This window comes from Phyllostomus discolor, chromosome 14 (genome assembly GCF_004126475.2).
Source record: "Phyllostomus discolor isolate MPI-MPIP mPhyDis1 chromosome 14, mPhyDis1.pri.v3, whole genome shotgun sequence".
Taxonomy (NCBI): Eukaryota; Metazoa; Chordata; class Mammalia; order Chiroptera; family Phyllostomidae; genus Phyllostomus; species Phyllostomus discolor.
In genome coordinates, this window is record NC_040916.2 from 36,170,864 (window position 1) to 36,192,788 (window position 21,925).

The window sequence follows — 21,925 nt, forward strand, 5'->3', positions numbered from 1 at the left end:
CCTTCCTCCCAGCCCTGTCTGAGGACGACTGGGTCTCCTCTCCTTTCCTCCCCCTCTCCCGGCTGCCCCTGGACCTGAAGATGGACACCAGCCATGGTCCCTCTAACCCCTTCGAGTCACGCGATGGAAACACGATGTTAACCAAAATCAGAGCCCGGGGAAGTGTCAGGGGCTCTGGAGTCTCACAGCAACTTTGCGCCCTAATCACTTAACCCATTTGGAGACCAGAAACTCATCTCTGCCTCACGTGTGTGATGTAATGAAATAAATTCCAGATAGATAAGGAGCATAAGCTTCAAAGGAACCACAGGAGTCGTGAAAGGAAACATGGGTGGGACCCTCTCTCTCTCTCTCTCTTTCTCTCCCTCTCTCTCTCTCTCTCTCTCTCTCTCTCTATATATATATATATATATATATATATAATTTTAGAGTGGATAAAACCTTTTAAAGTAGAAAACCAGAAAAGCCCGATACACTGAACCACATAAAATTCGTCAAATTCTGGACAAACAAAAGCTCTATATACGAAGTCAAAACACAAGGGACAACTGGGGAAAATATTTGCAACCGATAAGACAAAGGGTTTGTATCCCTGGTCTACAAAGGGCTTTCAGAAATCAGGAACAAAGAGAACAAAGGCCTCCAGTAGGTAATCCACATAAGAGGAGTTACAATTAGTTAGCATAGGAAAAGGCAGTCCCCATACCTTAGAGTCCTAACAAACTCCAATGAAATCTCTCAAGATGGCAAGCATTAGAAAGATGGGTAATATTTAGCATCGACAAGATGTGGGCTCGTGGGCCTTTTCATAGCTTGTATTGTTGGAAGGAGAAATTGGTAGAAACCATACCGGAGGTTAATGTAGCAATATCTATTGAAGTTTGAGTATGTAAGTCCTTTGACCCGGCCATTGAATTTCCAGGAATTTATCCTGGAATAGGGGTATCCATTCGCACCCCAGGGTGCTCACAGTGCATTTGGGGAGTTGAACTTGCTCCTCACACATGGTGTTTGGGCTCTGCCCCCCAGGGACCCCACAGGCACCAAGCCACGGGTTCACACAGTCCATGAAACCTCCCTAACGACCCCTGAGAACTGAACTCCGTTGGTTGTCTCTCCACTTTCCACCCTTCCGTACTTCCTCTTTCCCAACCTCCTAAGTTTTATTGGAAAATCCCTCTGACTTTAAGTATCTGCACCTCTAACCCCACGGGGTGGCCTAAACTAAGTCTGTCAGGACATTCCATTTGTCCCCACCGTGGTGATTGTTAGTGGGGGGCACAAGACCAGAACTGGTTCAACTGGGATGCATCTCAAGAATTTTGCTGTAAATCTGAGATTTTTCTTTTCCCATGGACGGTGCCACGAGCAGGTGTGGGCCCTGGACCACTAGAGCTCTGTTAACTACAAGGAGGAAATGAGTCCATGGGCAAAGCTGACCCACAGAGCAGAACTGAGCCAAAAGAAGCACAGAAACATGAAATCAGGGCCTGCCGTTACCATGAGCCCCTGGATCAAACTGCACCTGACTCCCACCCAGCCCCTGGGCTTTTCTGAATACATTCTCTATTGTCTAAGCCAGTTTGCAAGGTGATGTTTGTGTGCTTGCCGTGGGAACCTCCCCGCAAACACAGAGCCCCTCCTCCTCTTGGACAATTCGGTTCCTTGTCTCTGTGAGGCTCAGTCTTGGAACACAAAGGCCTATTAATTCTTCCTGGGAGCAAGGGAACCCCTGACTTCCTTGACGGAAGGCTCTGCTGCTTTGGGGCGACAGGAGAGAGAAACGTACCTCCCTATCCTTGTGAGCCTCCTGGAGTGAGTCAGATATCAATGTCTCACTGAACTGTCTCACCGCTTTTGTTTCAGCCGAACAATTAGAAGCCACCCAAATGCCTACCGATAGGGTGACTCCTCATGACCCACCACAGAGCGGTGTCCCCAGGAGCCCCAGAAAGGCTGCACGTGCTGCCATGGGAGGCGCCCAAAATGCACCACTTACTGGGGAAACTGGGTTAAAGAACAGAATGTATAGGGCAATTCCACCTGCACTTTTTAAACACCTGGGTATAGTCTCGTCCTATCTGAATAAAAAAGGGTTTAGGAGGAAGATTGCTTGATACAAGTCTTTTACTCTCTCTGGAGGCTAAGATTCTGAAGGATTAGCGTTTTCTATTTTCCCCATTTTTTTTCTCATGCGTCAGCACTTTTAATATTGTACACATACAACTGTAGTAAAAAGAAAGACGATAGTAATAAACACGATGTAGCCTTTCCATTTCCACGATCAGCACACTGCATTGCAGCAAACCTCGTTTATATTCCACCATCGTGTGTGGCCCTCCCATTAGTTCGCTTGGTGATGGGTCATTAGGAATATCTTCAGATCCAATAGTGTCATCATGACCCCTCAAAACACCCAGGGACAGGCTTGAGCCTGGAAGAGACGGAAGACGCCGAGCCTGTTGTACCGCCTTGACTCCCACCTGCACTTTTAAAGTGGAGCGCACGGACCCTGGGCGTTTCTCAGGGTGGAAACGTTAATTTTCTCTTGGTTGAGCTGGAAATTTGTTTCTGATAATCCAAGAGGACGCCTGGGCAAAAGTTCATTTCTCACACAAGTGAAACCATTTCGAAGAAGATCATGACTTTCAAAAGGTCCACTGGCCGAAAGCTCTGTAACGGGAACGCTGTCCTTTCGCTGAGACCCAGGTCCTCTGGCACTCGTCTTCAGCTTGCTCTGCGAACAGCCGCTTAGCACCCTCACCGCCAGCCAGCCCTGCCACTCGCTTCCGTTTCCCTATTTTCCCCATTTTTAATTGAACTTTTATGGTGTAATAAAAAAGAAAGTGGTTTTTTCCCCCCCTAAAGTTCTCACAGTCCTGGCCTCTGGTCTCCAGTTCTTATTTCCTTCTGCGGTGGTAACTGGAGGCCTGAGGGAGGTCACAGGCTGGGTGTGCGGTCCAGCAGCCTGCAGCTCCCAGCAGCTCTAGGCCCGGCCTGTTCCAAGTCCGTAGGGGACACCTCCGGGACGGGCAGGGCCTCAGGGTCAGCTCCGTGTGCTCCGTGGTCCCCACCCTGGCGTGTGAGGCCAGGTAGAGGGATGGGGCAGCCACCAGGGAGCTGAGGGGTGGCTCGCCATCCAGTTTCGTTGGAGGAAGTCATTGGCTTGGATGGACTGGGCTCCGTCACGATCCCCAAACATCAAGAGTCTAATTCCTCGGAATCTACAAATGTTACCTTAGATGGAAAAAAGGTCTTAGCAGATGTGAGACTAAGTCAAGACTCTCGAGATAGGGAGGTGCTTTTGAATTTATCCCGGTAGGTCCTAAATGCAATCACCAGGGTCTGCACAGGAGTGGGGGAGGGAAATGGACACAGGCAAGTAGAAGGGGCCACGACCTTGGAGGCAGACGCTGGAGTGACGCGGCCACAAGCCGAGGAGTGCTGGCAACGCCGGAAGCTGCCGGAGGCAGGGAACAGGTTAGATGGTCCCCGGAACCCTCCGGAGGGAGCACAGCCTTACTGACACCTTGGTCTGGGCCCATGGTTCTGATTTTGGACTTCCGGCCTCTAGTACCAAGAGAGAACAAATTTTTGTTCGTGATCAGTTGTTGCGGCAACCACAGGTAACTCATCCATGCAGCTCTAGAAACGGAGGCACGCCTGTGGCTGCACGGATGCTCTGCCCTCTGGATGGCCTTCCAAACCGCACCCTGCCAGGGCTGAGAAGAAAATGAGGTTGCTTTCACCCCGCACCCCTGAGAGGGCCTCAGAGACATCTCAGGGGCTCTGGCACTTGGGACCAGGGGCGGTGCAGGCTCCTGGAGCCCACCCTTGACTCTCCACCAGGCACCAGCTGGGGTGGGAGGCCAGGGGCGTTGCCTAGCAACCACAGAGGCATGGCGGGGCTCCCCACTGTGCCCCGGTTTCTCCTGAGAGCAAGAACGTGCCTGTATTGTTAGAGTGCGCAGGCCATTAAAAATTACGAATACCAACCCGCGCTCGAAATAACTTCCCAGTTTCCAAAAATAGAACTCTGCCCGATAGTGACATTTTTCATACTCATAATAGTAATATTTCTCACCCCCTTGTGCTCTGTGGGTTGTGACCAGCCCAAGAAGGAACTGCTATTAATGGTAATTTTCGTCTGATGTAATTCCCTCGCTGAGCCACCCGCCCATGGAGGGTGACAGTACCTTGCATAACAGGCCTCCCCCGCTCCTCCCACGAAAAGTGCCCGAGAGCATTAGGTTTTTGCCCGCTCTGGTATCTACAGCCTCTCGGGTCAGAAAATAATAATAATAATAATAAAGTAATAATAAGCCCACTGTTTATGTCGCTCTTACAATGTGTCTGAAACACCTTATATGTATTAACTCATATATTCTCATGACTGTCCTAGGGGGAAGATACTGTATTATCGTATTCATTTTAAGGATGAGACACCTGAGGCACAGAGAGGTTAAGAACTTGTCCAGGGTCACACAGCTAACAGGTGGCTGAGCCAGGGTTTGAACCTCAGCTGAAGGGCCTCAGGGTACTCTGACCTCCTATAGTACGTCGGGGGCTGGGGAGGCTACCACTGGCCTGCTGGTGGCCGACGCCTTTTCTTTGTGCCACGTGAGCTGTCCTGTGCAGGGACCAGGCTGAGACTTGGGCCTGACCACCAGAGAGGCCATCCGGCCGTCTTGGGGTCAGGGCCACAGTGGCCCAGCACCCCACTGCCAAGTGTGGTGCTGTCCACCTTCTCTCCCTCCCGGGGCCTTTGCAGAGGCTGCGGCCCTGAGTGAGGCGGCTTCTGGGCCTCCCGGTTCTGGGCACAGCCCTCAGAGGGACGCAGCCGGGAAACCGACCCGCGCCCTCCGCCTGGGGCGCCGGTCGGACCTAGTTCCTCCAGCTCTGGGTGACCGCACAGTGGGTGGGTAAATAGGCCGGTGCGAGGGTGATTCCAGCCGCCCGCTTCTTCTGCCTTCCCCCGGGGAATCAGAGAGGAGCGCGGAGGAGGAGGAGCCTTTGGGGCAGGGGTCCTGGGGGGAGTAGCACCCCCACTGGCTGCCTCTGTGCAGTGCAGCTGGCCGAGCTGGTTGAGAGGAGCAAGCAGCCTAGAGCTTGGAGTGAGGGCACCTAGCCTCTTGTCCTCTCCTCTGAGATTTGAGGTGAGGGATTACTGTCTCCGTACCCCAGACTTCCCGGGGAAGCCAAGGGATCAGATGTGCTTTAATGCATGAAAACCCTTCCCAAGACCACATTGCTCTTCAAACCCAAGGGGTGTGCTGTCTGCCACCCATGCCCACCCTCTGTCTCTCCCTTATACACTCGGTTCCCTCACTGGCGCAGTAGGGGTTAAGGAAGACTCATCTCGGAGTTGCTGCCTGAGTTCCAGAGTCAACGTACAGACAGGCTCTTGCTCCAAAGGGCAGAGCAGAGCGCCTGGCCCCTGAGACCCCCCCCCCCCCAAAGCCGGCTCCTGCTCCTTGGCCGCAGGGGGGGCTGGTGGCGTCAGTGCCGGGATCCTTAGATGACAGGAAACTGGCTGAAGAGGTCACAGACCTGCAGCTGTGACCTGGACAGGGCTGGCCACACATTTTTCCCTGGAGAAACAGGCACATAAGAAAGGCATTCTTCAGTACCTTGGGCGGGAGACTCCCCGCTGTCTTACGCAGGGCGATGAGTGGGCCTTCAGAGATTGGACCAGAGGATTTATTTGTCTGGGGGGGGGGGGCAGGCAGGACAGCGGCTGCTCCCATCCAGCCCCACCCAGGCCAGGCCCTGGCAGCGCCTGAACGGGCATGTTACGACGGGAGTCCTCAGCTGATCTTGACCCTGCTGCCCGCCGTCGCCCGCTGTCGCCTGCTCAGCTCCCAAGTCCAGTTTCGGCCGGGTCTGCCCCCTCCTGTCCCCTGTCCTGGGCTCCCCGGACTCCTCTTCCTCCAGAGAGCCTCAGGGCAGAAGGAGGCAGTGTCCCTACTGGGCCTGTGAGCAGGCCGAGGGCTGGCCGTACCCTGGCCAGCCGCCCAGGGAGACCGAGCATGTCATTAAAAGATTGTATCTTCTTGGGTCTGCCTTTTGGACAAGAGTGCCCAGGATTGCCCTGGTCCTGTGCCCTCTGCGGGGCACCGCGTCCCGTGCCGCCTGGCTCTGTTTTGTGCATTGGGGTGGGGTGGGCGGCTCAACCTCAGCTGGTCTGGGCACGAGAGCACAGACCCCCCCTTCTCCGCCTCGGGCCTCCTAACAGTGTCCCCCAGGGTGACGGATATGGCTCCCTACCCACAACCGCCTCCGTGCTGGAGGCGGGAGTCCTCCTTCTACAAAAAGGCCACCCAGCTAGTGACTGCACGCTGTGCCCTGTGTCTGTCCCTTCCCCCTCCTGACGCCCCTGCTGGGCAGACCATGATGGCGGGGGTGGGTGGGGGTCCAAGAGAAGTGCCCCTCCTGCAGCACTGGACACTGGACAGCTGGTCACCACAGCGCACTCTGGCCTCTGTAAGACAAGGCAGACCCTGAGCAGGGAGCCATCAAGGCCTCGGGAGGCACGGGCCCCGCCCAGCCAGCCAGAAGGAAGTGGGGCGGGCGGGCATGCCCCGCAGAGGAAAGAGACCGGCTTCCGGGGACACCAAGGGAGGGAGGAAAGGGCAGAACAGGGGGCCAAGGTCAAGGGCTAGGTGTCTGGGGTACCAGGGCAGTGAGAAGAGTGGCCAAGGGGATGAGCCAGTGCCCCTGGCGGTCTCTCCTCTGTGGCTGCTGACGAGCTGGGGGTGGGTAGGTGCTTTCTGGGTCTGGTGGCCCAAGTGTGACCATGAGGACATATCCCACCCGTGAACCCACTGACTATGCCGCAGCCTGTGAGGTGTGCGGGCCCATCCTTGCTGTACTGGCCAGCCGGCCGCAGCCTGGGGAGGGGCCGGGGCAGCTCTCCCGGCTCTAGGTGGGGCGGCTGTCCTTGGCCGGGCACTTCTCCTGGCTGGGTCCCCTGCGAAGACTTTCCGGGCATCGCCGTTAGCCCATTTTACAGATGAAGAGACCAGGGCTCTGGGAGGGGGTCTCACTCAGCCAGGAGTTGAGGCAGGCGAGTCTGACCCCAGAGTCCCTGTTCTCAGCATAACCGGTCCCCCTCCACGCCCGCCAGCCCCCACCCCACCAGACACTCTTGAGTGGGCCTAGGGGTCATCCACTGCTTTGTGTCTTCCCCAGGGGCATGGGAGCCCGGGAAATTCTTGCTTTGTGTTTAGCTGGCCTCTTTCCTGCCCTTAAAAGAAGGGCAGGAGAGGGGTTTGCTGATACTTTGGCCCTGGCCAGGTAGCTCAGTTGGTTAGAGCGTCGTACCGTTACGCCAAGGTTTCAGGTTTGATCCCCCGTCAGGGCCCATACGAGAAATGAGAATCAACCAATGAATGCATAAGTAAGTTGGATAACAAATTGATCTTACTCTCTCTCTCCCTCTCTCTCTCTCTCTCTCTCTCAGCATGGCCGTGGGTGGGAACAGCAGGGACAAGGGCAGATGGCAGCGAGAGCCTTTTCAGGAAATCTGAGTATTCCGGGTGGATGGAGCAGAGGTAGGTGCTCGTGTCCTGGCCGTCCGACCGGGGAGGCCCGCATGTCTGGTGGCAGAGCAAGGCCCCTGTGCCAGGGCCCCACGGGCTTCCTTTGAAAGGCTTTGAGCAGGAGTGCGTTGTGGTCACGCTCGTTTTGAAAAAGCCCCCTCCTACTGCAAGAGCATCGCACAAAGAGCAGTGCGGAGGTGCCAGCCGCCGGCTGGAGCACAGCATCCACGCTCCTCGGGGGAGGATTCTGTGACCGGGGACCGGTGGTGCCACAGCCGCTTGTGTGGGTGATGAGTCTGTTGCCTGTGCCCTGGGTGAGCCCTGGTAGCTTCGTGGGATTAGGACGAGGATTCAAGGAAGGGGCGTGGGGGAGGGAGCCCAGGCATGCAGAGCCCCTGGGCCAGCCTGGGCTCGCACCTTTAGGTGGAGGCCAGGGTTCCGGAACGTCCTTCTGCAGGGGAGCTGGGCGGCCCCGGCCAACCCCTCCAGTGCCCACCATGTAATTCCCTGCCCCCTTCCCCAGGCTTCAGCATCCAGGGGGGCCCCAAGGCAGAGCTGAGAGGTCAGGCTTTCATTTCCTTTCTCTCCCTTGTAAACACGAACGCTTCCAGCTCTCCTGGCCTGAGGATCCCGGCCAGTCTCGGTCCTGCAGCCAGGCCAGGGGCCGGTGCCCTGTTCCGGACCCACCCATTTCGGTAGGCCCCGTCTCTGCCAGCTGGCTCTCTGGGAAGATGTCAATAACCAAGCAAGATCCGCTGGCCTTCCCGGGAAGGTGGCCGCAGCTTGGACCTTCCCTGCGGAACGGGCTGGAAGGGCAGAACACTGGGGGTGGGGTGGGGAGCACGCCCGTGCACGTTGGGGCTGGTTGAGGCTACTTGGGCCTCAAGCCAGGGCAGCCTCCTCTCAGGGGTCCCCCATGGGAGGGGGCTGGCTCTGTCTGCAAGAGGGAGGGCCAGTGGTGTTGGCCCTTGGCTCAGGGCAGGGTGAGCCGGGAGGCCGCGGGCGCCATTGTCATCAGCAAACACAGGGCCCCAGCGGTCGGAGTGAGTCACTGGCTCAGACTGGGCCAGTCCGTTGGCTCCGTCTGAGGGTGGGAGGAGGTGTGAGGGGGAACCCAGGTTGGCGGGGGACAGGGACAGAAGTGGGCAGCAAGGTGGCTCCAGGGAGATTCCACAGGGAGGCAGGAAAGGTGACTCCGTGAGCTGTCACCTGCCTGAGTAAAGCAGCGGGGTGTGGGTGGAGCTGGGGGGCGGCTGAGTAATGTCTGGACCCCCTCTGCCTCCGTCTCTCCGTCCCTCCACCCCTGCCTCCCTCCTGTCCTTCCTTCCCTCCAACAGCCACTGAGGAGGAGGGGCGGTGCCCTGGGCTGTGGGGCAGTGCAGGGCACAGACACACAGATGGTTAATGCCCATTCAGTGGGCCAGCATCAGAGCACGCGTAGGTCCAAGAGCAGAGAGACTGGGGGCCCAGAGAGAGGGGTTGGCTCTGCTGGGTTGTGACAGGGAGGGCTTCATGGAGGAGGTGGCATTTCTTAAAGAAACGGCAGTGACAGGCTGCAAGAAGAGCATGGGCAAGGACCTTCGCCACCAGGGCTAGGGTCACTGAGGAGGCATGAGGGAGGAGCTACCTGCAGGACTTCGTGGGCACAAGGACAGAAGTAGCAGGCGTGGCTGCCTAGGCTGGGGGCCATCACCAACCGGTCATCAGGACCTGATGGGGGGCGAAGATGAGAGAGGACCTTGGTTTACTGCAAAGAGTGTGGAATCAGACAGGCCTGGGTTCGAGTCTAGATCCCACCACTCAACAGCTGCCGAGCAGGGGCCGGCTGCTTTCCATCCCTTGCCTCGGTTTCCTCGTCTGTAGAAGGGGAACGCTGCCACTCTGGGGTGCCTGCAGCGGTGCTCTGCTGGCTGGAACGAGAGCTCTGCAAACTCGAGGCGTTCTGGGGCTGCACCTTGGCAGCAGCCCACGTCAGCATCGACCTTTCGGGGTGCCGTTTCCTGGGGAATGCCCGCGCAGGCCGCTCTCAGCTGGGCGCGCTGGTGTTCCTGCAGACCTTTAGCCTACGCTCTGTGGGGTTGTGCTGCTTGGCACCAGCTGGTGCCCGCCCAGGGTCTGTGGGGACCTGGCAACCGAGGCCTGACCCTAGAGTGGAAGGATGCTCCCTCCGGTGCCACCTCTGGGCCTTCGGGCCGTGAGCACCGGGACAGGGGGGCAGGGGAGGGCAGGGCCCACGAATGCACTGCGGGACAGGGGTTCTGTGGCACAACAGGGCAGTGGGGTGGCAGGTGAGCGAGGCTGACACAGGCCATGGGGACGTGGAGAAAAGCACAAGCAAGGCTCAGTGCTCCCCGGACCTCTCTGGCCCCCACAGCCCCACACCCCCGAGTCTCAGCATCCTCAGCTTTGGGGAGCTGAGGCAGGAGGCGAGGGAGGAAACGGACTTTTTAGTTCCGAGTGCCTGCTGCTGCCTCTTCTCAGGCCTGCCCCACTCCCCCTGCTAGCCAATTCAGTCCCCCACACCCAACCACCCCAGGGTCGCCCGGGCGCAGCCTGGGCAGCATCCCCCCCCCCCCCCCCCCCCCCGTGACCTGTGACTCAGCAAGTTCTTGGCCAAAGGGTGGGGCCCTAATTGGTTGCTGGGCTCCGTCCCCATGGGGCCAAGGCGTCACTCACATCCTAAGCACCCAGCCTGGCTCTGTACCCTCGCTCAGTCTTCTGTCTGCTCCAGCGGCCCTCGAGGCCCCTCTGTGGACAACGCCGAGGTGCCAGGACGGGGCCGTGCCCGGTGACTCAGCTGGGCCTCTTCTCTGCACTGAGTAGGTGCCGTAAATATTTGTCGAATTGAATTCTTGCCTCTGGCTGGGATTTTCCACCAGCCAAAACAGTGGTTCTCGGCCCTGCCCCTGCCGTGGGCCTAGCCAGCGTCTGCAGCCTTTGTCTTTTCTACGGTGCTCTCCGCCACTGCCGCGGAGCCCGCACCCCACCCCCTCCCTGCAGCAGCTCCCTGGACCTCGCGCTACGCGTGAGCGCTCTTGTCCCCCATCCGTCCTTCCCTCAGCTCCTGGAAATTTCCACATGGTTCCCCGTGCCCCAGAAGGGCCTGTGGTGTAGCCAGTGAGATAAGGCAGGAAATGGAAAGGGAAAATTGGATAACTGGACAGTTTCTCATTCTTCACTGATGACAGAATCTCATGACTCAGTGGATAAAGAGCAACAGCCCACACGACGTAGCACGTGGCTGCGCCAGGCCCCGCACACTTATCGCCTAAGAGGGGGCCCTGTTGTCCTCGCTGGTAGACAAGGCGACGACGCACAGAGGTCCAGGGGTGCGCCAGACCAAGGCACTTTGACCCCTGCAATCAGCAGCTCCCCTGTAGGCTAGCAACTGCTTCCTACGAAAGACTGCGCTGGCCAAAAAGTTTGGTTGTTTCTGTAAGATGGCTCTAGTAGTGCTTAATGGTCTTCGACGTCATTCGAAACAATTTTGTTAGATTGTATCCTGACAGCTCTCATATCAGCGTGCATTTATGAACAAACATCAGAATGAGTGAATTTTTGAGTGGCCATTTTAGTATTGGAGATGGAAGAAAATAAGCAACATTTCGGACATATTATGCTTATTTCAAGAAAAGTAAAAACACAGCTTTGAAACAAAAAGAAGGTTTGTACAGTGTATGGAGAAGGTGCTGTGACTGATCAGATGTGTCCAAAGTGGTTTGCGAAGTTCTGTGCTGGACATTTCTCGCTGGACGATGCTCCACAGCCAGGCTGACCAATTGAAGCTGATAGCGCTCAAATCGAGACATTAACTGAGAACAATTAATGTTACACCACGTGGGAGACACCCGACATACTCAGAATACCCAAATCAATAAAGTTATTGGTGAAAATGAAAAGTGTCTTTTATTTTCCAGAAGAAAACTCAACGGACCTTTTCACCAACCCCGCGCGTTAGGAAGGCAAATGCAGCCACGCGGCCGTCGGGGGGGCCGGTGTTCCCCAACTTGCTGCTTCTCATTGTCGCCTGTGTCCTCTCTCTAGCTGCTGAGCTTGTGCCCAGAGCCTCGTGCAGCCCTTGAAAAACAGTCATCGGCACCCGGCCCTCATGCCCCTGATGCCAGGGCCGCCACCCTCGGCCTCAGGGTCGAGTGGAGAGGGACGCGGCCGGAGCCTCTCATCGGCCTCTCCCTCCCCCCATGAGCGAACCAGTGAGCCTGTCCCCAGCAGCCTGGTTTGCGAAGGCGAGACTCTGCCTCCAGCAGACGCGGCCAGAATCTTCTCAGCATCTCAGAGATGTCCGCTCTGAGGGAGACGCTTCCATCACCTGCACATCCACCTGGGGAATGCCTCCTGAACCAAAGGCCAGCGCGCTCTCAATGCCTGTTGCCGCCTCCACCCCTGGTCAGGAAGTCACCGCTCGCCACCGTGCCCACCGGGGCCCCTGAGAGCAGCGTAGTCCTGGGGTTCCCATTCTGTAGCCTCTCCTCTTGCCACCCCGACTGCTGGCTCCTCCGCGTGGCAGGCCTGTCTCTTTTAGCCGCGGATTTGCCCCAGGGAAACCCTCTGTCCTCGAGGGTCCGATGGTCACACCGAGGCAGCAGCGACTCGGGAGCGCTCTGGAGACAGCAGCACCGTGCTGCTGCTGGCCGAGGGCAGGAAGGTAACCCGGGAGAAAGAGCCTAGTGTTCTACGTATAGGAGGGGCTCATTAACATTCCCGGCTGTCAAAGCGGAGGTTACAACCCAGACTCACAGCCTGTCATCACGGCGGATGGATGGTCTGTACATGAATACCCAGGAAACTGTGAAACTATCTAATTGTAAGAGCATTCGTATGATCTCAGGAATGCATCCATTTTATGGGAGCAGAGCCCGGAGCCAAGGATGAGGTCTCCACCGGCAGGGGAGTTGTCCGGGGCACAGAAAGTCCCTGCCGCTTCCCTTGGAACACACCTAAAAACCCCACAGCGGGTCCCTGGCCGCCCCCAGTGAAGCCGGCTGCCAGGCTGAGCTGATGAAAGACTCTCACCAGGACCCCCAGGCTGGATCCCTCGGAGGGTCCAAGAGTTTCCCCCACAGAGCAGGAGGTCCTGTTTGCGTGTGACTTAGGCTGTGGTGGCCGGCGTGTGTGTGTGTGGGGGGGGGGGGTGCTGTCCCACAGGGGCTTGCTGTGATTGCACAGGGAGCTTCCGGTGGCCCCACCCCTGCTCTGCACGCGGGCTCCCAGACCAGAGGAAGGACAGACAGACAGACAGAGGAGCAACCGGAAGGGGCTGTAGGTTGCACATCACAGCGCAGGAAAGCCTGGCTCTTTGGTTTTCCCTCCGTTTTCACCTGCCGCCCGACGGCGAGCTCGCCCCCCGGTTGGCACCCGGAACCGGCTGTCTTACACACCAGAACACCCTTGGGTGTCGGGGCCGACCTCACTCACTCAGCCCTGCAGCTCCGAAGAGGTAGATCCCGTTTGGTACCCCCAGCACCCAAGTTCTGTGTCTGTTTGGAGGTGGGAGCTCCACATAAGCATCGTCTTTAAGAACATTTTTTTTTATTTTAAATTGTGGTTAAAAAATACAGAACATAAACTTCATCATCTTAATCTTTATGCACAGTTCAATGGTATTAAGCTTTTTCAGACTGTGTAACAGATCTCTAGAATGGTTTCATCTTGCAAAACTGAGACTCCGTGTGCATTGAATAACAACTCCCCCTCTCCCCTCAGCGGGTGGCCAGCACGGGCCTGCTTTCTGTCTCCGTGAGTTTGGCTCCTTTGGGACTGCATGTAAGTGCAGCCATGCAGGATCAGTCTTTTTGTGACTGGCTCACTCCACTTAGCGCAACACTGTCAAATTGTATCCAGGCTGTAGCCTGTGACAGGGTTTCCTGATTTTTAAAGTCTGAATAACATTCCATCCTGTGTTTATATCACATTTTTTTAATCCATTCATCCTTCAGTGGGCATCCGGGTTGCTCCCGCTGTTTGGCTATTGTGAATTATGCTCTTGTGGGTGTGGCTGAGCAGCAGCACCTGTGAGGCAAACACCAGGCGCACATGCACCCGGAGACACGAACATACCTGCGAGTGAGCTGTGTGTGCACAAGTGAGCCGTGTGTGCGTGCAAGTGAGCCGTATGTGCACAAGTGAGCCATGTGTGCATGCGAGTGAGCCACGTGTACCTGTCAAGGGCACACCCAGGCACAACCTGCCTTTGAGAATTCCTCAGAACAAACCAACTCTTTTCAGCGGTCACGTTTTCAAGGAATGAAGTCAGGTTTTTACAACTTTTATCAAATCCACAGAGCATTAAAACACAACGGAAATAGTCTTTTAAATTGCTTTTGAAATGTTTCACTGAGATCCTGTAGTGAGAGGATCTTATCAAACAAACTGGTTTGGGACTTCGATCCCCATGTATCAGCTTCCTATTTTGAGGCTGCCCGTCCGATTTTCTCGGGGCTCGGCCGTGGCACTCGGCCATGCCACGTGTTTGGGAGGACAATGTCCCTCTTCACTCCGGCTGCAGATGGATGGCGGGGAGGTTTTTCAGCAGTAAGAAATACATAAATACAAATGCAGTGTATATCTTGATCCAGAACACAAAAACACACAAGTATTTAACAGAAATGAGCATTTTCCAAAACAACACCTGACCTCACCCCGCGCAGTGTGCTCACGCTTTCGGGTCCGGGGGCGCTGGGAGCGAGGCCTGCGTGCTGCTGGTCACCAGCCAGAGAGGCCGCCAGAACGTGCAGAAATTCAGAGTGCATGTTCAGCGCACTTCGGAAAGATGCTCGACACCATGAGCGATCCAGGAACGGCAAACACTAACCATGGCGAGATACCACCTCCCGCCCACCGCACGGCCACCGGGAGAGGTGCTGGTGAGCACACGGCAGAGCCGGAACCCTTGCGCATGGCTGCTGAGACTGTGGGGCTGTGCGGCCGAGGTGAGAACAGCACCTGTTTCCTCCAAAAGGCAAACGTGGAGTTAGGGGGCCGACAACCCCACTCCTCGGCGCATCACCCCAAGAGGAAGGAAGTCGCGGGTTCACCCCAACAGGAATGTTCAAAGCAGCGTGGTTCACTGCAGCCACAAGCTGGAAACGACCCAGTCTGACGACTGACGATGGATCCGCGAGGCAGTTGTGCGGGGGTGGGGCGGGCAGGGTCTGGAGGGAAGAGGGGTTGGCTGCTGATGGGCACTGGGTTCCTTGCCGGGTGATGACAGGTCTAAATTGATTGTGGTGACAGTGTACAACCCTGTGATCACACTCAGAACCATTGAATTGTACCCTTCCAGCGGGCAAATTGTATGATCTGTGAATTACATCTCAATAAAGCTACTAAATAATAGAATGTTTTTAGAAACTTTTATAGCAGTTTGACATCATTGCTGGGACTTCCAAGAACGTGATCTTTTTCTAGTAAGCCACTATTATTGTTTGGCTGTATTTTATAAAAGTTATCAGCCTGTGACAGACTGGAATCTTTAAAAAATGAAGCAGAATGTCCTTAACAGATCATGTGAAAGGCAATGTTCTAGGCGATTTCATTGTCAAAATAAATTCTAGTCTTAAAACACTAACTTGATTTCATCACCCGCTGATGAGCTGTGGCCTGTACTCCGAGCAGCGCCGACGCACACCGCCCCGGAGCACGGCGGCACCCAGGGGGGCCGAGGCTGCCCCGTTCTGGGTTCTTCCAAACCGTCCGAGGTGAGCGGAGCCGCGGCAGATCAGAAGCCGAGGTCTGGCTCCTGCACACCTCCGCCAGCCCACCTACCTCCACGTTCCCGCACCGGCCCTCGGCTCCCCTCGACCCGCCCACCCGCTTCCCGGACAGGCCACCCGGGCCCCGACCGCAGTGTCTTGGCGGAGGAAGTCCCCGCTGCTGCCGGGAGCAAGGACAGTTCAGTGCCACCCACCCAAAGGACACCACGTTATTCTCCAAAGTGCAGCCCAGCCATCGTCTTCCCTCTACCTGGGCCTGCTTCCTCTTTGGTCCTCTTCCCCCAAGTCCCCAGAAGCAGTCCTCACACAGTGCGGCCATCACATGCCTGCCATGTGAGGGCCGTGAACTTCCCGAGGGCAGCGCAACCTTTGCAGCCTGCTCTCACGAAGGGGCAGACGCACGATCAGAGCTCAAAGCATCCGTGTGGGAGAATTCACCTCAGTTTTTATGAAAACCAGGAAACTCCCGGTCTTTGACACGAGGGCCAAGAGCAGGGCAGAGCCCCTTGGCCCCAAGCACCCCGGTCGGCCCTGCCCGCCCGCACCTTGGCCAGCACACTCCCTTCTCTTTTGCTCTGGGTGGCCTCTCTCCGCACTGTGGGTTTCCATGGTGACGTGGTTTCCCGGCTGCTTCTGCATTTTTTTTTTTCCTTTCAAAGCCACTATTTCTTTTCCTTTTTCTTTTTTTTATAATTTTTAAAAATTGTGGTTCAAGTACAGTTGTCGCCATTCGCTTCTATTCCTCCTCCCCCTGCGTCCTCTGCCTTGGCACCCACTGTGCGGGACTTCTCTCTGTTTTGTACCGGTCTCCATTGTTCCCAGGCTTCTTTACACTGTGCCTCTCGGGGGCATAATGTTAGTTTCTAAACACGTAACTCAAAAGAGGAAGCTCATAGTTTCCCCTTATTTGGCCCGATTTTTTTCACCCAGCTGGACCCAAACTGTTCTTCACGATGCGTTGTATTATGATAATCCGGTTTCTGTCCACCCACCCTCTCTCTCTGTCTCTTTTGCATATGACCACCTAGCACTATCCAAGTGTAAAAGGTCAAATAACTCCTGACTCGAGGGAGGCGAGCAGCACAAACAAATGAAGGGAGGCAAACAGACCAAAACACATTGTTGAGAGGATTTAGAAAAACAGGTGGTAACTGGGCCCCGATTGGCCGGAGTTTAGCTCAGACTCGGAGCTGACATGGGGAGGAAACCCATGTTTCCTCGCGCTCTCGGCCACTTTCCAGCTGAGTCGGGACTGGGTTCGCGTCTCCACCGCAAGAACTAGGCGGCACCGTTCCGCGCTGGGGGCCAGGGCTCCGGGGCCGCAACGCGTGGGTGCGTGCACTGGCGTCGCTGTTTGGCAGCTGCGTGATCTTGGCCAAGAGACTTAACTTCTCTGTGCACCTATCTCCTGGCTGTAAACGGCGGCTGGTAACGGTGCACACCCCACGGGGCTGTTGTGAGAACGAAATGAGTTAACGCGAAAGGCGCACTCGACGCAGAGCCTGGCTTAGGGGGCGCTCGGTTACCGCGAGCGGCCATTACCCGTTTCTGTGCGCATACTAATGACCTGATGCAGGCCGGGGTGGGGTGGGGGCGGGGCAGGCATCGGTTCCACAGGGCAAGGCTGCGCTGGGCCCTGCTTTGTGGTAGACATTTGAGACCTCGTTTAATTTTTACAATCACCCTAGGAGGTACCCTGGGTCACCCTATTTTACAGTGAAGTTGGGTTTAGAAACAGGTTAGACCACAACAACAACAAAGAATGCTACTGCCTAAAGTAGGGCAACACAGTGCATGATCTCGCTCAAGGTCAAAGGGAAAATGAGTGGGAGGTGATGCCTGATTGCCCCTCAGAGGGTGTGACAGCCCCGCTGGTTTCTGAAACACGCCCTCGCTTCAGTTACAGGGAGCCCTCCCTTCAGTTACAGGGAGCCCTCCCACGAAGTCTCCGCATCTAGCCTGTAAGCTTCTAAAGAACTCAGTCGACGGAGGAGTTGTCATGTCCCCAGTTCACGGCTGGGGACTTGAGCCAGCTCAGGTGGCCGGTGAGCGACTGAGAAGTGCCTGGAGCTCAGGCCCTGGGATGTCCGTGAGCGTGGCCGTGGACCACAGAGAGTCCCCCCCGGCTCAGGGCTGCCGTGGTGCTGACGGCTCAGGTCCGAGCACAGGCTGTGGCGGTGGGTCAGGAGAGGACACGTGCATGGTGGCCGTGTCTCGCTCAGCCAGGAAAACGCCACACTTGGGCTCCTCGACACAGGCCTGCCGGCTAGGGTCACTGGATCAGAAGTCAGGTGGCCCCTTCATAAGTCCCCTTCCCTCCTGCTGGCAGCTCTGGGTGGCTTTTCCCACCAGCGGTCCTCAGCTGGGACCATGCCAGCTCGTCAGAGGTTCTCCTAACCTTGAGCCTGAAAAGGGAAGGCACGGAGTGTTGATCCTTGTCCTCCCAGTTGGCACTCAGTGCGTATTTATTACACTGACGCTCATTGAATCTGATCCCGGTGTCAAGAATGCCTCACGTGTCACAGAAAACCTAAACCTGCCTGTGGGAATGCAAATAACGTTACTTGCTCCTGGCAGGTGACTTGGAGTCACCTGTAAAAATTGCTCAGCTGGGCGAGTTTCGAGTGGAAATCAAATCTTCCTTAGCGTCACCATGTCCCTTTGTTACCGTGTCTCACCCAGCGACAATTTCATTGTTAACCTCCACTCCCCCAGCCCCCACCAAACCCTAGGCCCCCTGGAAGCAGAAAAGATATTATTATTATTATTATTATTATTACTATACCCCCAACATTCAACGCAGAACCTGGCACGTAGCAGAAGTTAAACAAATGTTGGCTTGATGGATGAAGATATGGATGGGTGGCTGGAGGGACAGGTGATGAATGAGTGGCAGACAGGCTCACGGATCTGTGCCCAGGCAGGCGCACAAGGGCGCAGCATCTAAGGTGCTGCGTTGGGATACAGGCATCGATCACTGCTCATGAGGATGCTGGGTAACTGACTGGTTGTGGAGCTAGCCTAGCAGAAAAACTCAACTATCGACTGGTTTTGAAGAACAGAAATGTAAGCAGAGAGCTTTATTTATGCGTTAGCTCATTGCTTTTCCTTGCTCCCTGTAGTTGGCTTTGTTACTCAGCCATGACATGCATTTCAAATAGATGTGTTGACATCCCTTTGAAGGACCCTGGCCAGGAAAACTTGAGTCAGTAGTGCTTTGGGGTTTGGTGACTTTTTTGTCCCCAGCATGCCTCAGTACCCCCTAGCAGGTGTCTCTGTGCCTCTGTTCCCAACTCCCAGACCAAAGGACACAATTTCTGCGCCCCCCGCAGCACCGCCCCGCCCTCACAAGAGGTCAGAGAGCTTGTAAGCGTGCACAGACCGGACAGACAGCCTGCCGCTTGGGCTGTTGTCAGTGTCTCCAGTTGCTTGTTAACAGTGTGCTTTGGCAGCAAACCTGTTCAAGGAGGGGCCCTCTGTTCCTGCTATTGTCTCATGGACGTTCTCCGTGGCGCCGCCAGTCAAACCTCCGTCTGCTCTGCTCTCCCCAGAGCCTGGCATCCCTAAGTCACGAGGGCCCTGGCCAGCGGCTGCGTGGCTATTTCTGCTCTGCCACCCTGCCCCCGACCTGCCTCTGCCTGGTTCCTCTCTCAGGCCGATCTGTCTGCCCTGACCCAGTTCAGTGCTGCCAAGGCCCAGGGCACGGCTAGGTAGTTCTCACTGATAGCACGTTCCCCTCCGGGTTTGATTTCTGCCCCTGGGGCAGCACTTCCTCCGTCCTCCGCTTGGAGGTCCTCCAGTGTCTGAGGACAACTCTGAAGACCAGAAATGCGTCCCCTTCAGCCTTCTCCTCTCTCAGCTGACAGCTCCTTCTGGCAACAGTTCCTCTGAGCTCTTGCTTCCCAGACCCTCGCCATTCTAGACATTTTCTTTCTTGTCACATTGGCTCTGGAAAAGTCTCTGTGAGGACAGATTGAAGGAGACTAAGAGACAGGCCAAGTGCGTGCGGGAGCCTGGGCTGGGCTGTGAACCAGTACAGTACAAGGAGGTCAGTGGGACAGCTGACTTCATTTGAACGGGATCTGTAAATTACTAGTATCGAGGTTAGTTTCCTGGGTTTGGTCATTACACCTTGCTTGTGTAAGATGCTCACGTTTTGGAAAAGCTGGGAGAAAGGTCGACAGGAATTCTTTTTATAATTTTTTTCTTTAAGTCTGTTTCTACCTGAAAAGTTAAAAAATAGTCTTCCCGTCCTGGCTGGCGTAGCTCAGTGGATTGAGTGTGGGCTGAGAACCAAAGGGTTGTAGGTTCGATTCCCAGTCAGGGTACATGCCTAGGTTGCAGGCCATGACCCCCAGCAACTGCACATTGATGTTACTCTCTCTCTCTTTCTCCCTCCCTTCCCTCTCTAAAAATAAATAAATAAATAAATAAATCTTTTTAAAAAACAGTCTTCCCAATCCTAGAACCATGGCCCCACTGGCCCATCACCTCGCAGAGAAGGCCTCGGGGCTGGTAGACACTGCCATGACTTACGGGAAACCGAGACTGGCCGAGTTTTGGCACTACGCCAGGGCTCAGCTGATTCCTTCAACCTTTGCTGAGCTCTCCACAGCTATTTAGAGCTCGGAAAACATAGTCACTAGGGCTCAACATGGTAGCTGCAAACAGCTCACGGTTAAGGAAGCTCTGCTGAATGTTTTGGTGGCCACCGAGGTGTGGATGTGGTTTTACGTCAGCGAGATTATAGGCACTTGTGGCATTGACGCCTATTACGTTTAAAGATCAGTCTTTAACATCTGTTTCACATTGGTTTATTATTTGAATGTTCTTGGACCATGAGTGATCAGAGTGGTATTTGAAGAAAAAAAAAAATCTTTCCGATGTTGTGCTGCATTTGCACATTGTCACTTGAGCTGGAACTACATTTCCCAGAATTCCCTTCTCCGCATAGGTGGGGGCTGGGCAGGCTAGAGACCTTAGCTGGAGAGGGGAAGGTAGAGGGAGAGTGCTGAGGAGGTCTGCACGGGTGGGGGCGCTGTTGCCCCTCAGCCTTGTTGCTTCCCCGCTGGTTTTCCTGGTCGGTTGGCGCAGCGGACAGGCCTGCTCCGCTCTTCCCTGACCTGCTTCAGCTTCTCTGACCCCTCCTCCGGGAAGAGCACCACCCCACCGGCCGGCGGGGAGCAGTGTGGACTCCTGAGGCTGCTCCTGTCACACCTGCTGCGTGCTGAGCATTTTCCTGGAAACTGCCTTCTTTCCCTCGCCGGTTCACTTACTCCGTGCTCCTGTGTGTCAACGTGAGCCGTTAATCGTCTGGTTTTCCCAGTGAGCACTTCGATGACCTATATTTAAATGATTTCAATCTGTTGGTAAGGAACTTGATTTATGAGTTGTGATTTTTTTAGCGCACCTGGATCAATGCAGTGGAAGCTTCTGTTACTGTGCTGAGCACCCAGGTGGTACTGCTGCACGTACCCTTCGGAGCTGGCATGTCAACTCCGTGTCTCCAGAAAATCTCCCCTGGGAGTTGTTTCCAATCCGGGCCTCCTCCAGCTCATTCTTGCAAATCATCTTCTTGAACCCAGTGGCTTCACTTCATAGTTCCTCGTGCAAATTTTGTCTCGGAGCTTTGGGTTCATCATTGTAGCTCTCTTGATCAATTTGAATGTGGGCTCCGACCTCTATCCTATGATCCCTACGAACGTTTTATTATTATGTGTTTGACAAGCACGTCGCCAAAGTTGTATCCAAGTTACCGGAGGACAGAGGCAGACAGTCTTCTGTAGGTTGGCGTGAATCGGCCCAGCTGAGCCGGCTGGGAACCCTTCTCCTTGTACTGTCATCTAGCCCACATTTCTCTACTTTACCCATGAAAATATTATAAGATGCAATTTCTTGACTTATCAAAACAGATAAAGCAGCTGCCCAAGAAGCTGTACCTCATGGTGTAACTCGCTTTACCAGATTGGGATTCAAATTAGATTCACCTCGCTTCTTGTTTTCCAGATGGAAAACACCCTTGCGCCCTTACCTGCTCACATCGCTTCGTTTCCAGGACGGCCGTAACAAAGCACCACCGACTTGGTGGTTGAAAACAACAAAAGTTTACTCTCTCCAAGTCTAGGAGGCCAGAGGTCTGGGGTCCAGGTGTTGGTGAGGTTGGTTCCTCCTGGAGACTCCGAGGGAGAGTGTGTGACACACTGCCCTCCTAGCGTCTGGTGGCTCCAGACGGACCTTGGCTTGTGGCGCATCGCCGCTGTCGCTGCCTCCGTGGTCACGTGGCCCTCTCCCCTGGGTGTCTCCATGTCCTCCTCTCTTCTCACACAGATACCAGCCGTATTAGATACGGGGCCCACCCTACTCCAGCATGACCTCATCATAATGAACTACATCTGCAGTGACCCTATTTCCAAATAAGGCCACACTCTGAGGTTTCAGGCAGACATGCATTTGGGGCGGGGGCACCTCTCAGCCCAGCAAAACAATGAAACAAAAGTCTCTCTCCCCGGCCACCTGTGGAAGTTTGCCCTGCTTGCACGATGCTTGGCTGGGGCAGCCCGGGCTCCCTCCGCTGCTTCGATGTCCCTGTAGGAAACTGAGAGCCCCACCCAGTTCCTGCGGCCTGAAATGCCTACCGCTCAGCTGTCTACACTG

General features: G+C 55.5%; 1 protein-coding gene and 1 pseudogene across 1 annotated transcript; one reads left to right on the top strand and one right to left on the bottom strand.

Moving 5' to 3' along the window:
* Positions 1 to 2,159: 2,159 nt before the first annotated feature.
* On the bottom strand, positions 2,160 to 6,991 carry LOC114489160. Its single transcript, XM_028503154.2, is given in 4 exon segments — positions 2,160 to 2,495; positions 2,498 to 2,797; positions 5,631 to 5,708; positions 6,830 to 6,991. Coding segments are annotated over 4 exon segments (876 nt in total).
* A 12,750-nt stretch (positions 6,992 to 19,741) lies between these two features.
* LOC114489159 lies at positions 19,742 to 20,053 on the top strand (annotated as a pseudogene).
* Positions 20,054 to 21,925: the final 1,872 nt, after the last annotated feature.